This window comes from Bactrocera latifrons, unplaced genomic scaffold (genome assembly GCF_001853355.1).
Source record: "Bactrocera latifrons isolate USDA-ARS-PBARC rearing strain unplaced genomic scaffold, ASM185335v1 scaffold_12, whole genome shotgun sequence".
NCBI lineage: Eukaryota > Metazoa > Arthropoda > Insecta > Diptera > Tephritidae > Bactrocera > Bactrocera latifrons.
This window is the reverse complement of record NW_017534630.1, coordinates 1,721,695-1,735,383: the sequence shown is the minus strand read 5'-3', so window position 1 is coordinate 1,735,383 and position 13,689 is coordinate 1,721,695. Positions and strand designations below refer to the sequence as shown.

Sequence of the window (13,689 nt, the reverse complement as noted above, 5' to 3'; positions counted from 1 at the left end):
AAATGAAGACTTCTAAAATACATGTAATGCCTTTAAAAACACAGTTTTTCTGAGGTATGCTAATTGATGGCCTCAATGCAACTTAGCCTACATGACTTGATTTTAAATGAAGAAATACAATAAATTTTCCGCCTTCAATTGCCTAAAAGCAATTTATTAACTAATAAAATATTCACAAACACCGCTCTTTGTTATATAATATAAACTCAACACAGCACAAGTATTTTATACCGTAATAACTCACTTGACCAAGGCGCACGCCTGTAATTGTAAATTTTGAACTTCTGCTAATAGCTGCGGCATGGCAAATTAGCACTTGAACATTTATTTCACTACCCAATAAAGCATATACATATATCTATAGCACACGGTAATTGCCAACAAGCCTTCACTTTTGACCTGACAACCGAAAATACTTTGAGTGCTGCTATTGTCACGATCGCGCCTTTATCGATATTMGGTTAATTAAAAGTTTGACTTAATACTGCAAATTCAAAGACACGATTGGCAGCAAAGCAAAAGTTTAAAGTGCTCGCGACTGAAGTGCAGAGCTTCGAGGAAGCGGGAGTAACGTCTCCAGAAAGAAGCGGAAAAATACGCAGCGCGTCCGTAAGGAGATGAAGGAAATGAATGAAGGAATGAATATATTGAATGTTGAACATTACATTAACTGTTTTTGCTGCGCGCGGGCTCTTAACTTAGCGCGCAAGTTTAAAACACAAGTGCCCCTTTCATATTTTCGTTCAGGAATTCACTTGCCGCACCATTAAAAATGTAACAACCCAACATTAAGTCCCATTTAATGAGCGTATCTGTTCGATGGGTCGAAAGCGCGCGGCTGGCATACCAAAGTATTGAGCGATTTGCCTAGAAACGTGCCTTTAGCTTTTGTGCTACATAAATATGGACAAGTGTGTATGTAATTGGGAATTCGTTTTGAGTTGGCCACTGAGAGAGGTGAATGAATGGCAAAGCAAATTTGYAATGCACACACACATACATACAATATACTGTAKATATAAAATAAAATCGTGCTAACGGGGGCACCTAAGTGCAGGTAATAAGGAAGTTACGAGGCAATTCACTRCGGAAATCTGGTATTTATGCAAAAGCTCTGTGAGCGAGTGGATGAGTGCAATTTATTTATTTTCATTTCAATATCAATTCGTTAAGTGGAAGAGTAAAGTTATGTGAATTGTGAATTCAGCGACTAATTAGAGTATTCTGCGTGCAAGGGCGTGTTATAAGCAATTTTTCGTTACAATTGAGCTATGAGCTTGCGAGCAGTGTGGATGAAATGCAGGAGAAATGTTTGAAAGCAATTACAACTATAACAGACTATACTATTTTTTACTATTACAAAACCCGTAGAGGTTTCATGAATACTTAAATAGCTCACTAGTGTACATCTATGCTAATAATCAATAACTCAGCAACGATTGCAACGATTGCAACGTGTTCAACACACTTTTTTATACTTCCTTAATCATAATATGTTGCAAAAGAGTATAAAAGCTTTGTTATTTACTATTTGGTCAAATTTAACTCGCCTGTTTAACATCAGAGAGATGGCAGAGGACCTCAACATCTCCAACCACACATGTTGGTTCGTAAATGCTGGACTCATACCAAAAGACGACGTCGAGTGGAGGTCGTAAATGAGTTTGACAACGTAGGGTTCTCACATTCACCATTACTGGTGACGAGAGATGGCATTATGAATATGGCATCGAAACTCGCTGAAGGTAATCACGGTCTTCTCAGGCAAAAGGAGGGATTTGGAAGGCAATAACAAAGAATTAAAAAATTAATAAATAATAAATTTCAGTTGAGATCATAGTTGATCAGATGCAATATATACATAAATGGCCAGGATGACGACCCGAGTCGAATTCCCAAAAAATGCTGCTAAGCGAAGAGCTATTATTATGTGTGCTCTAAATTAAGATGCAGACTTGAAATTTCGTGCAGGGTTTGGAAGTATACATATGTATATGTAAATATGGTTGTGACCCCGCCTCCTAATAGGTTTAGGGTATAAATATTGCAAACARTTAAAGATATATCAATATACGGTACCTCACAGTTCCTCCTTATACATTGGAAACATTGGAAAATTAGATGATAACCACAACCACAAAGAGGCGGCTGTGTTGCAAATTTTCGAAACTGAGATTATTCACTATCTTAATATTTTCACAAGAAACCAGTTTCAAAATTGGACAATGGGCGTCGCAGCGTTCACCCACACTTCAGGAAAGATTCGATTGAACAAACAAACAAATTTGGTTCTTAAAATTATTCCGACCTCGACCTTATCGAACCTTATACTACCTTGTGAAAATGGCATAGTCCACGGCCCATATATCACATTTTTCATTTCTATATGGCTCTTTCACTTTTTTCTTTTTTTTTTTTGAAGTAAAYACCGCTTATGCGATTATAACCGAGTTTACAATATCGCGCCAGTCGTTCTTCCTTTTTCCGCCAATTGGAGGTTCCTCTACACCTGGTATTCGTCGTTGCCAATGAACAAAGGACCATAAATCTTCCGCAGAATCTTCGTCTCSACAACTCGTAACGCCCATTCATCAGATGTTGTCATCCTCCATGTTTCTGCACTATATAGCACAACGGGGATGATGAGCGACTTGTAGAATTTGGTCTATGTTCGTCGAGAGRGGACKGTATTTCTCAATTGCCTAGCCAGTCGGAAGTAGCACCTGTGAGCAAGAGTTATTACTCGTTGGATTTCGTGGCGTTGTTGTTGGTATTGATACTGCTTCAGAGATAGACGATATTATCTACAACTTTGAACTTATGACTATTAACAGAGACATTTGTGCCAAGTCGCTAGTGCGTTCTTTATTCAGCTCTGCAGCTCACATTATTTTCGCCAGCAGTAGATTGAAAAGGTCACAAAATAGGAAGTCGCCTTGTCTGAAAGCTCGTTCGGTATTGAATGGATCGGAGAGGTCCTTCTGGATCCTGAAGGAATTGCTCAACATCAGTTTACCTCCTCTTTTCACGGATCTTTTGTAATGCCCGGCGGATGGTTAACATTTGGTCAGGTATTTATTTTCCAGGACTGAAAATACACTTTAAATTTTATTTTCTTAGTTAGTGATGGAAAGATATTTCATTGAAACTGTTTTTAGTAAATGATTAAGACCAAAATAATATTCCGAAAACGCTTATGCTAAATCATTGCTCTGACGCAAGCAAAAATAACATAACACACTATGTCGTTCATTGTATAAAGAAGAATTGCAAAACATTTCTAGAAGAACTTGGAGTGTCTAAAGTGTTAAGTGCTTGCAGCTCATACGAAATTCAATTGAACTGACCACCTTAATATCCAATTGTTATTATAYATTTCAGCTAGCATTGCTTTTTTCCTTATTTATTTGCTTATTTATTTCGTATCAAACTTAGTCAAAATTATAACAAAATTTTTTCCGGCGAGATAACAATTAGCGTATGTAATTATCGCGGCTCTTACAATTGTACTTTTGTCATCGGCAAACCTTTCACACCCAAACCGGTCACCTTGTAGGTATTACCAGCTGGTGGTGGCTGATCATTCAGTTTGGAGGTCGTTACGTACAAGATATCCAAATTCTAGATGTGTATAAGAGATAGGTATTACCAGCTGGTGGTGGCTGATCATTCAGTTTGGAGGTCGTTACGTACAAGATATCCAAATTKGGGCCGCCAAACGCAACTGAAGTGACTTGTTTGCAGGGCATTTTGATTTCCAATAAAACTTCGCCGGTGCTGTGAGTGATTGGAAAAATATTTGTGGTGATAATTTTTATATYAATTTATAGCGTTGTCAAACCAGCAAATACACGTAGATAAATACTCACCTTGGTTTCACTTTAAACACTGTAGCACCGGTAAAAGTACAAACATAAATATTGCCATCAGTATCAATTGTCATGCCATCGGGTAAATATGTGCCGGGTGTAAAGATCACCTTTGGGTTACCTATTGTTGCATGAAACAAACAATTGAAATAAAAGAAAGAGAACTATAAAAAATATAAGAACTTGACACTTACTTGCGACGCCAGTATCGAAATCATAATCGTACGCCTTGACATTGAAGTCAAGTGAATCGATAAAGTAGAATTTCTTCGCCTTCTCGTCCCATGTCAAACCATTCGAGATGCCAACATCAGACTTGATTAACGCCACCGGTTTACCTTTCTCGAAGCTATACAATTCACCCTCACGTTTCGAAAACGTTGGATCAATATACATGGTACCAGCCACAAGACGACCCCGTGGATCGGCTTTGCCATCATTCAAACGATTCATAGCAAAGTCTGGTTGTACTTCGCGTACAACACGCACCACCTTGGCTTTTGGTRCTACGCCATCCCAAGCGACGACCACTACACGACGACCCGCGCCTACTACGAACTTACCGCTCTCACCTTCGACTGGTATAATAAAAGAGGCAAATTGTTCACCCTCAAGCACTGCACTGTAGGTTTTGTTTTCTTTGTAGTCATAACGTAGTAATCTACCAACATCGATATCGACAAAGTAAAGACTTTGTGTTTCAATATCCCAGTGAGGACCTTCACCAATCAAGGTTCCTGCGTTGGGGAGTGCTTCGATTTTATAAGACATCTAAGTAATTTATTTCAATTATTAGAAATTCATTATCGGTTTCTTTCGTTTATTTTTTTTTTTCGATTTGGTCTTAGCATACTATGTACTACATGTATATCGTCAACTAAAATGCAAAACAACGCATCATGAAAATTTCGAMATTGAGTTTTTTATACGATTTTTACGATTCACTGCAACATTTTTCATGWATGTATTTATGTAGCCTAAAATTTTCAGCTGCCGGTATACGATATAACCAATTTATAACCATTTTGTAACCATTTTATAACCATTATGTAACCACTTTATAACCTAAACTCAATTTTTTATCAATATGGGTGGTTTCTATTATACCGTTTTCCTTCGCCTGTAAACTCGCGAAAAGCGATATTACGTCATTTTGCATTTTAAATGACGATGTGTTGTATTTTTAGTGGCATATAATTTTCTACAATTATTTCTGTCAAACTAACCGCCAAAATACTACTTGTGAAAATTTTTGAAAATACACTCTGGGCTAACTTTTGCGCGGGAAAAATTACTGTTTGGCGTATCTTATGTGAATCGCGTACGTTCGAAATTAATACTCGTATTCGGCTCGTTATTAGCGAGCTAATGCCGATAGGTTGGAAAAAATATTTATATTTATTTCATTGTAAATAAAAAATAAATATTAATATTTATATGAATCGAATTTTGTTATATATTTATTTGAATCTAAATATTTTTTTTATTTTTCTGTTTTGAAAAATTTCCTTATAGGTTAAGCTAGCGTTCGCTTTTTATATAYAAATTTACTGTGACAAGCTTAGCTTAAACGTTCACTAGCTACATAATAATCTGAGTACCTTATCACATCTTAATTAGTACACTCAAAACAATTCGTAATTACTAAACCTTATCTTTTAGAAAATAAAAAAATAGTAATTACTTTAAGTACACTGAAGGTCATAACGGACAAACATTTCACTTTGATCTCTSGTCAAGTTCACAAAATTATCAACAGCTGCCATTAAACATTATAATTAATGACTTGATTGCCAAGACACTTGTCTTGAAGTGGTCTTTCCTCATAAAATATATAATAAATTTTAAAGACCTCCAGAGGTTTAACAAACTACCAATAAATTAGTGTCACTTCTATCGCATAYTTCATCTTATTAATGAAACGACCTCTATTCGGCTTAATAACTTGATCATTTTCATTTCCACTTTGCGTGCTGAGATAAGTTTTAGCATGGCTTTCCGGCTGATATACTCGTAGATGTTTTATACAAAAGCACTCAAATTTATTATACGGATACTACATGCTGTTGRACGTGATCAACCTTTTCCAAAATGTTGCAAAAAAATGGAAAATTTTTAAAAATGCTAATTTTTAWCAACAATAACAATAGTTATTACAAATTTCATAGCTTTTTAAGCAGTTGTTTTGCGAAAGCGCTTTATTAGAACAAATGTTTTTTAGTTGCGTGGAGAAACACTTTCGCTCAAATTCCAGTTACCGCTGTTTGTAATCGTTAATTATAGGCACCTATATATTATAAGTAGTTTTGCAATCGATTTTGTTCGTTTAACACGTTCGTACCTTGCTTGTGGGAAAATATTTGCAACAACGGACGTTTCACCTGCGACTGAACTGCACTCAGTTGACTTTCTATATTTATAGTCAAGTGAGCAGTACAAGTGGCTCTTAAGTACCGTACTATAAGTTGTAGCCAGTTATTAGAGATAACAGAAGTGCAAGCAAACATATATTAGAAAAAAAAATTTAGTTTTGGGGACTTATTAGTATTTTAATGAATTCATTTATTCTTATCGAAATTGTCTAAAAAAGGTTTACAACTTTTTGCTAAAATATTCATTAATACTATATAATCAAGCTGTCAATACTACTAGTATAGTAGTAGAGATAATAATATTATCTCGGATCCACATTATAAATGAAATTATAGATTAGATATCACAACAATTTCCGAAATGTAAGCTAAGTATTAGCTACACTAACCGTCACTTGTACACTCTCAAATATTTAATTTTGAGGTTTGTTTTATGATATTTYCTGAGGTAAGATATGCATATATGGCAGTAATTAAGGAAGTCTCATAATAAAATAAAATGTGATTACTTTTCTTTTATTTTTGRTGCCATATATAAATATAACCGGTGCAAATAAAATATACTTACAAAAAAAAATAATAGTAATTTATATAACAACTGAATTATTTTTTAATTACAATCAATGCAATTGTTATTCATTTATAATGTTTCAAACGCTTATAACGAAAGATCCAAACAGAGTTACTTTTTTCAATAGCCCTTTTTTGMTAGATCCGTGAGTCGTGTTAAGCTTTCATGTTAATTTTGCTCAGTATTATTTCATCTTAAAAAGTCTTGCGCCTGAACAACGTCTACAAATCGTTAACTTTATTACGAAAATTCACGTTCTGTAAAGTATGTGTTTCGCGCGCTTCGCTCAACTTATTGTCAACATAATCGGTCTACTGGGCGTACTATTCGTAACACCATCAACAATCTTGAAGCCCAACATTTATTGCTAGATAATATTCGACCGAAAAGACCATGTGAGCAGTGATGTCCCTGCTTGGAGCATGTTACGTCAAAATCTTAAATTGAAAGGGTACAAAATACAGTTTGTGCAAGAACTGAAGCCGCTCGAACTTCCGAATCGACATCGCTTCGCTTTATGGGCTCTAGAAAAGTTCCAAGAAGATCCGACGCTTTCAAGCCAAATTTTATTTAGCGATGAAGCTCATTTCATTCATAAAAGATAACGGTTTGGTCTGGTTTGTGGATCGGTAGCATCATCGGTTCATRTTTCTTCAAAAATGATGCGGGTAAGAACGCAATTGTCAATGGCGACAATCATCGCGGTTATAACCGACTATTTGATGCCTGAAATAGAAGCTCGTGATCTCAGTTATATTTGGTTTCAACAAGCCAGCGCCACTTCCCAGAATACTGCGGTGAGCAGWTAATTTCACGTTTTGGACTCAACGGATGCTCCATCTTCAAAATATAAATTACAAATAATTATAATAAACGTTCTCTATTGAATTTGAAGCTTCTGTGTTTTCTCTTAAAAAAGTAGATAACCACGAAAGATCACCATTAATGACTCGTATTGATTTGGTACGGTGCTCAGAGTTTCTTTCATAACAGAGAAGATGTTGAGCTATAACATGAAGCTTAAACATCCATTAACATAAAGCTTAAACAGTTGAATTGGATTTATTTCATAAGAAAGAGTAAGGAGAGAGCGTTTTAAATTTTAAACATGTTTAAAATGTATAGAACATTCAAACCTTTTGTTAACATTTTAGTGTTACCAGTAGTATTTTGCTTCGAAATCGAACACTGTGGCGGCAATTTCTTATCCACGACCATTTGAAGGTTACTGGGGCCCATAAACAGMAAATAAGGTGGATGCGTGATCTTTAATGCCTTTCATAAAATTTTGATATCGTTTTCATTGGTGACAGGCTGAATCAATCGATTATAGTCTTTAACTATATATTGTTAAATTCTAGCGATATACTCTCAAACACAAAAAATAAAAAAAAAAAAAAAAAAAAAAAGTTGCATTGAAATGGAAAATAAAAAAAAAAAATAAAAAAAAAAATAAAAAAAAAAACTCTGCTACAACATTTTGAGTCACCATAGTATATTTTAATAATCAAATTCATTGTTAAATACTGTTTGATTATTCATTATTATAGCATAAATTAGATATCTTCAAAACAAATAGCATATGTCGTTCTGTGCCACCTGTTGAGTACGAAAAGGTTCCTCTCCGCTCTCTCTTTCTCAACCTCGATAACCTATACAATTATCATTCGTGATAATTACTAGTATTTTATATTATGCATTATATGTACTATTACTAGTATTATCATTTAAAGTACGTTGCTTGCTTTCCATGATCTATACAATYAAAAACTTGTTAAGTATCGGAGGCAACTATTTCGCTTTATGAAACTAAAATAGATCAGCTGACAAGCTTCTGTTAGCAAATTATTTTGTTTTGAAACGCCGGTAAGTCGATAATTAAAATAGTAATAAACCCGCACCCCTCTAATGCCATGAGGTAATAACWAACCTTTGCTATTGCCATACAGAATTCTGGTAGCTCTCTAACACTCTCTCTCACTCTGTCAATCTTTTATTAGTTCGCTCAGCAATATAATTAAATTATTGTTGGCAAATCATAATACATTCGTTTATTTGGAATTATTACCGCCCAGATACACAACAGCACTAATAAACATTTCAATATATATTTGTATAGAGATATACAATCCTATGTATGTATATATTATCTACCGATTACGTTTGTGTACTCGACTTTATCACAATAACAAATTCAATTTGATTGCTGTTCACTGGGGCAAAGTAATAAAAACGCAATTGATAAAAGCGATAATGTGGGTGGTGCACGTCATACAATAATCAATAATACTTTTAAATTATAGAATACAAGACTCGAGTGGAAAAATATGTATATTTCCATATAGCATATACATATTTGAGTAGATAAGAGTGGAGTGTTGATGAAGCACAAAATACCTGAAACTGAGAGACAACTTGAGGTCAACAATATCGGTTTAATTCGATCTCTTTTAATCTCCTTTAGTTGACTTTYACTCAAAACGTGATTTCTTAATAGAACAAATTTTATCGCAAAGTGATTATCCGAAATCATGAAGTTGCAAGATATGGTGAAATAATAAATAATCTCATTTTCGATATTTCCAATTTAATTGCAGAGAAATCCCGATCAATAAATTTGACTTCTAAATACACCCATATGATTATTATAACATTCTTTCCACAAAGGTCACTTAAATGACAAACGTTAATAAATTCATARGCTCTGTTATCGGTGCGGGTAACATTATCATATCTTTCAAGAMACAGGTGCAGTATTGTTATAGCAAATTAGGAAGCTTTCGGTGTGAAGTAAAATAAACAACAAAACAAATATTTATTRGTGGAAGTTCAAAATTCGTAATATGAAGCATTCTGTATACTAATAAAGCTTTTGATAACGAAAATAATATAAGGAACTACTTAGTTATGAAAAAGCTTGCCGAAAGTTGTGAGTTATTAAATGCCCTCATTGACAGAAAGTAGTCTCCACAGATTTAAACAAAACAAAAATATACTAATTAAGTTGATTTTAAGTAGTTTGTCGCTTTTTTAAAATACCTTTTTGAAAGCGTTTCCTACCAAATGAGCTTTTTTAAAGCTTAAGCCTTTTTCACAATATTGTACAATATTGTCAGAATATTGTGTTTAATATTTGCTCTGCAGTCGAAGACGCAAAAGGCTCTTCGAAAGCACTGCGAATTACTTTGCTCAAACTATACATTTTTATAAGCTTTGACGGCGTATCGATATACCTAACCTATATGTTAGTTATTTATTGTTATGTTAGTTTTATTTTACCTTGTTGCCAATATCTAATGGGTGGTATATTTCGGAGTTCTCTACTTTTTACTTACTTCTTGGAACTTCTTAACGGTCTGCGTGTATACTCTCAGCTACGGCTGCTAAATTTTCTTCACTGCGTGTTGGACGTTGTCTATTCGGCCGAATATTACCTAGCAATGGATGCTGGGTCTCAAGATGGTTGATGGTGTTGCGAATAGTAAGCTCAGTAGGCCGCTTATGTTGACCATAAGTTGAGCGAGGCGTTTCGAGCGTCTTTCTTTATACAATGGGAATTTGCGTAATAAAATGAAATAAAAAAAAAAATAAAATTCCATAATGAAATGCTAAACAATATTGAACAAAAATATCCTGGGAGCTTCACACGACTCACGTGTGATCGGTCACAAAAAGGCTATTGAAAAAATTGTATCACCCAGTAAATACAATTTTACTTTAAAGTTTTTTATTTTAGTTTTATATACCGAATTGGCGACTATTTTAAAGGCGAAAACATATAGATGAATTGATGAATTTTTTTTTTTTTCAAAAAATGAAAATTCCCGTTATATTTTGAACACATCTCGTACTTCATCATCTTGTGCCTTAAATTGTTACTTTCCTCATTGGTAATCCTTTAGCACCCAAACCAGTAACCTTAAATGTGAATCCAGCTGGAGCAGGTTTATCGACTTACTTTGCGGTAGTTACATATAAAATATCCACATMTGGTTCTCCAAAAGCCACAGAAGTTATCTGCTTGGTGGGTAATTTAATTGCCAGCAAAACTTCTCGCTTGCTGATTCAGAATAAATGAAAAGGATTATGAAACAATGAAGATGTTAGTGATAATAATGGGAAAATTTTGTAAAATACAAGACTTATAAAATGTCAAAGAAAGTTCAAGGAATTTAACTTTCCCTTTTAGTGTTAGAAACTTCGTAGTAAACATAATATAACCTGTCAAAATATGTTTTCGAAATAAATCAATATTGGTTCGGCTACCCTGTCTTTATGAGTCTCTTAGCTTATTTTACTAACTTGGGATTAATTTTATAAACCGTATGAATGTTAAACGTAAACATAAATATCCTCCGTATCAATAGTCGTGCCATCGGGTAAATGTTCGGCATGCTTGAAGACTACTTTAGGTAACCCTAAATATATAACCCTAAAGTATAAAGTATAAGAATGAAATTAACTAACTAAGAATATGAAATTCATCACTTTATAACTTACTGGTCACACCCGTATCCAAATCATAATCATACTCTGTAACTTCGTAGTCATTTGAGTCGATAAAATAGAATTTGTTAGTTTTCTCGCTCCACGTCAAACCGTTAGAAATAGTTAACTCAGACCTTAGAACTGCTATTGGCTGACCCGTTTTAGGTCGATACAATTCACCAAATGGTTTCTTCACGTCATTTTCAAGGTACATCCTACAACTAGGAGGCGACCACGTGGATCGATGGACGATGTTTACACACTTCATCGTCTTGTTGCAGAGTAYAGGCAACGCGTTCCACTTTTGCAATAGGCACCACACCATCCCACGATAACCACACGACATCCACAACCTACAGCAAATTTGCCAATCTCCCCTTCGACTGGTATAACGAAAGAAGTGTGTTCCTCATACTTTACCTCTACTTTAGCGCCGTAGGTTTTATTCTTGTAATCATAGCGTGTTTGCGCGTTGGCCACGGCGAATATCGCATTCGATGGAACGATGAGCTGTACGAGATATACGACGMCATTGACATAGTTCAGCGAATTAAAGGACAGCGGCTACGCTGGCTAGGTCATGTTGTCCRGATGGCCGAAAMCACTCCAAGGGCCTATTCTGTAACTCGATTCGAAAAAAATTTATTCGAATTCGGATTTTTTATATTCCGTAACTCGATTTTCGGATTTTCAAGCCAATTTTCGAATAAAATATTCGTTAGCTTTTGAGTTGTAGAAAGCAAATACGAAAATTGTACGTATTTATTATGGCACAACTTTCGAAAAATTATAAAGCAGATCCGAATTTCGAATAGAAGGCATTTACGAATCGAGATACAGAATAGGGCCCCAGCTCTGAAAGTATTCGACGCAGTACCCGCCGGGGGAAGCAGAGGAAGAGGAAGACCTCCACTCCGTTGGAAGGACCAAGTGGAGAAGGACCTGACTTCACTTGGARTATCTAATTGGCGCCACGTAGCGAAGAGAAGAAGAAGAATCATAGCGCAGCCAWTTGCCACCTATAATATCGAGGCTTTGTGTTTCAATATCAAAGTGATCTGGTTCTAGTAATTTAAGAGTGTATGTATATTTATTTTACTCAATATGACCGTTTGCTTTTCGTTTTTTATTTACTTATTTACTCATTTATCCCTCTATACTCGCTTATMTAACTTTTATATTCATTATTCCCTGAATAGGGTATATTAAGCTTGCTCCGAAGTCGATTTAGCGATGTTCGCTCATCTATATACTATATATACGAAATAGCCCCTCAGTTTATAAGTTATCGATCTGATATCGATATTCTGCTCGCCAAGAAGCTGCTAGTTTGTCATAACGGTCGATATCGGACCACTTTAACTTATAGCCGCTAAAAAAACTTAATGATCGGCATAAAATGCTTGCACGGATAACTGTTTCTTTTGACGAGATATCTTTATCAAGGTTGGCAAGCGTGATGCAATCTCCAAAGAACTTTTTCAGATCGAGTTCCTATAGCACAGATGCTGTTATACAAAATGACAAATCAAAGTCTTGTAAAAACTACTTTGTATTTGTGTGTTTTTTTTTTTGTGGGATGACAATGTCACCCTTGTAAAACATTTTTTGGTAATAAACATTCTCTGTCGCAAAAAATAAAAATAAAAGGACTTGAAACCGTTGTTACTAATCACCTTCCACAATTTAATGTACCGCAATATTTTTTTAGATTTTACTTTCACTTACCTTATCAATATTGTTTTATAGTCTACGAACAAATCATTTATTTGTCGGAAAGCATTGAAGCAACTGATCCTGGTTGAATTAGTTCTGTGTTCTTAGTTCCGTACAATCGGTTTGATAGACTTAATAGTTTCCACTAACATACGGTTCTGTAGAATTCTTATCTAAATGTTTTCGATATATTGATTAAATGTTTTTAATTAAGATATTACGATTCTTATTCTAAGCATTAACAGTATATATWAAACCTTGCAGTGATTTTCGATTTTCGTCTGATTTTTAACATAATAAATCTATAATGACACCTTTGAGGCTCTCCTTAAAACACTTTGTGAAGAAATATTAGGCATTTGGTATTTTCCAGACCAGGAGATGGCAAATCGAACAAGCAATTCATGTGAATCAATTCTACTGACATAATAAAAAAAGGTTTTTTGATGTTTATTTTGAAATATGTTTTTATTAAATTGTRCTATTAAATTGTACATCTTGCTTTGTCACAATCTTCTTGAGAGAAGAAAATTTTTTCTAAATACCTTTCCATTATTATGTAAATACCATTGATTGAAGGTCAGTGAATTTAGAAAGAATTAAGGAGCAGCTTTCTTAGTCGACTCTCACTAAAACATAAATCACTATTAGTTCACCTTTTTATTTGAATCAC

General features: G+C 34.6%; 1 protein-coding gene and 1 pseudogene across 3 annotated transcripts; both read right to left on the bottom strand.

The window, feature by feature from the left end:
- Positions 1-3,387: 3,387 nt before the first annotated feature.
- On the bottom strand, positions 3,388-6,282 carry LOC108978294 (regucalcin-like). Of its 3 annotated transcripts, none has more exons than XM_018948487.1 (5): positions 6,211-6,282; positions 4,064-4,640; positions 3,870-3,990; positions 3,650-3,777; positions 3,388-3,563 (listed from the first exon to the last, which is right to left on the bottom strand). In XM_018948487.1, the coding sequence occupies exons 2-5, from the start codon at positions 4,638-4,640 to the stop codon at positions 3,499-3,501; spliced, it is 891 nt and encodes a 296-aa protein (XP_018804032.1). In that variant the 5' UTR covers positions 6,211-6,282; the 3' UTR covers positions 3,388-3,498. The 3 variants fall into 3 exon arrangements, with proteins under 3 accessions (XP_018804032.1, XP_018804031.1, XP_018804033.1); XM_018948486.1 differs by lacking the exon at positions 6,211-6,282 and adding an exon at positions 5,554-6,032; XM_018948488.1 differs by lacking the exon at positions 6,211-6,282 and adding an exon at positions 5,096-5,259.
- A 4,397-nt stretch (positions 6,283-10,679) lies between these two features.
- Positions 10,680-12,446, bottom strand: LOC108978211 (annotated as a pseudogene).
- Between the last annotated feature and the right edge of the window lie 1,243 nt (positions 12,447-13,689).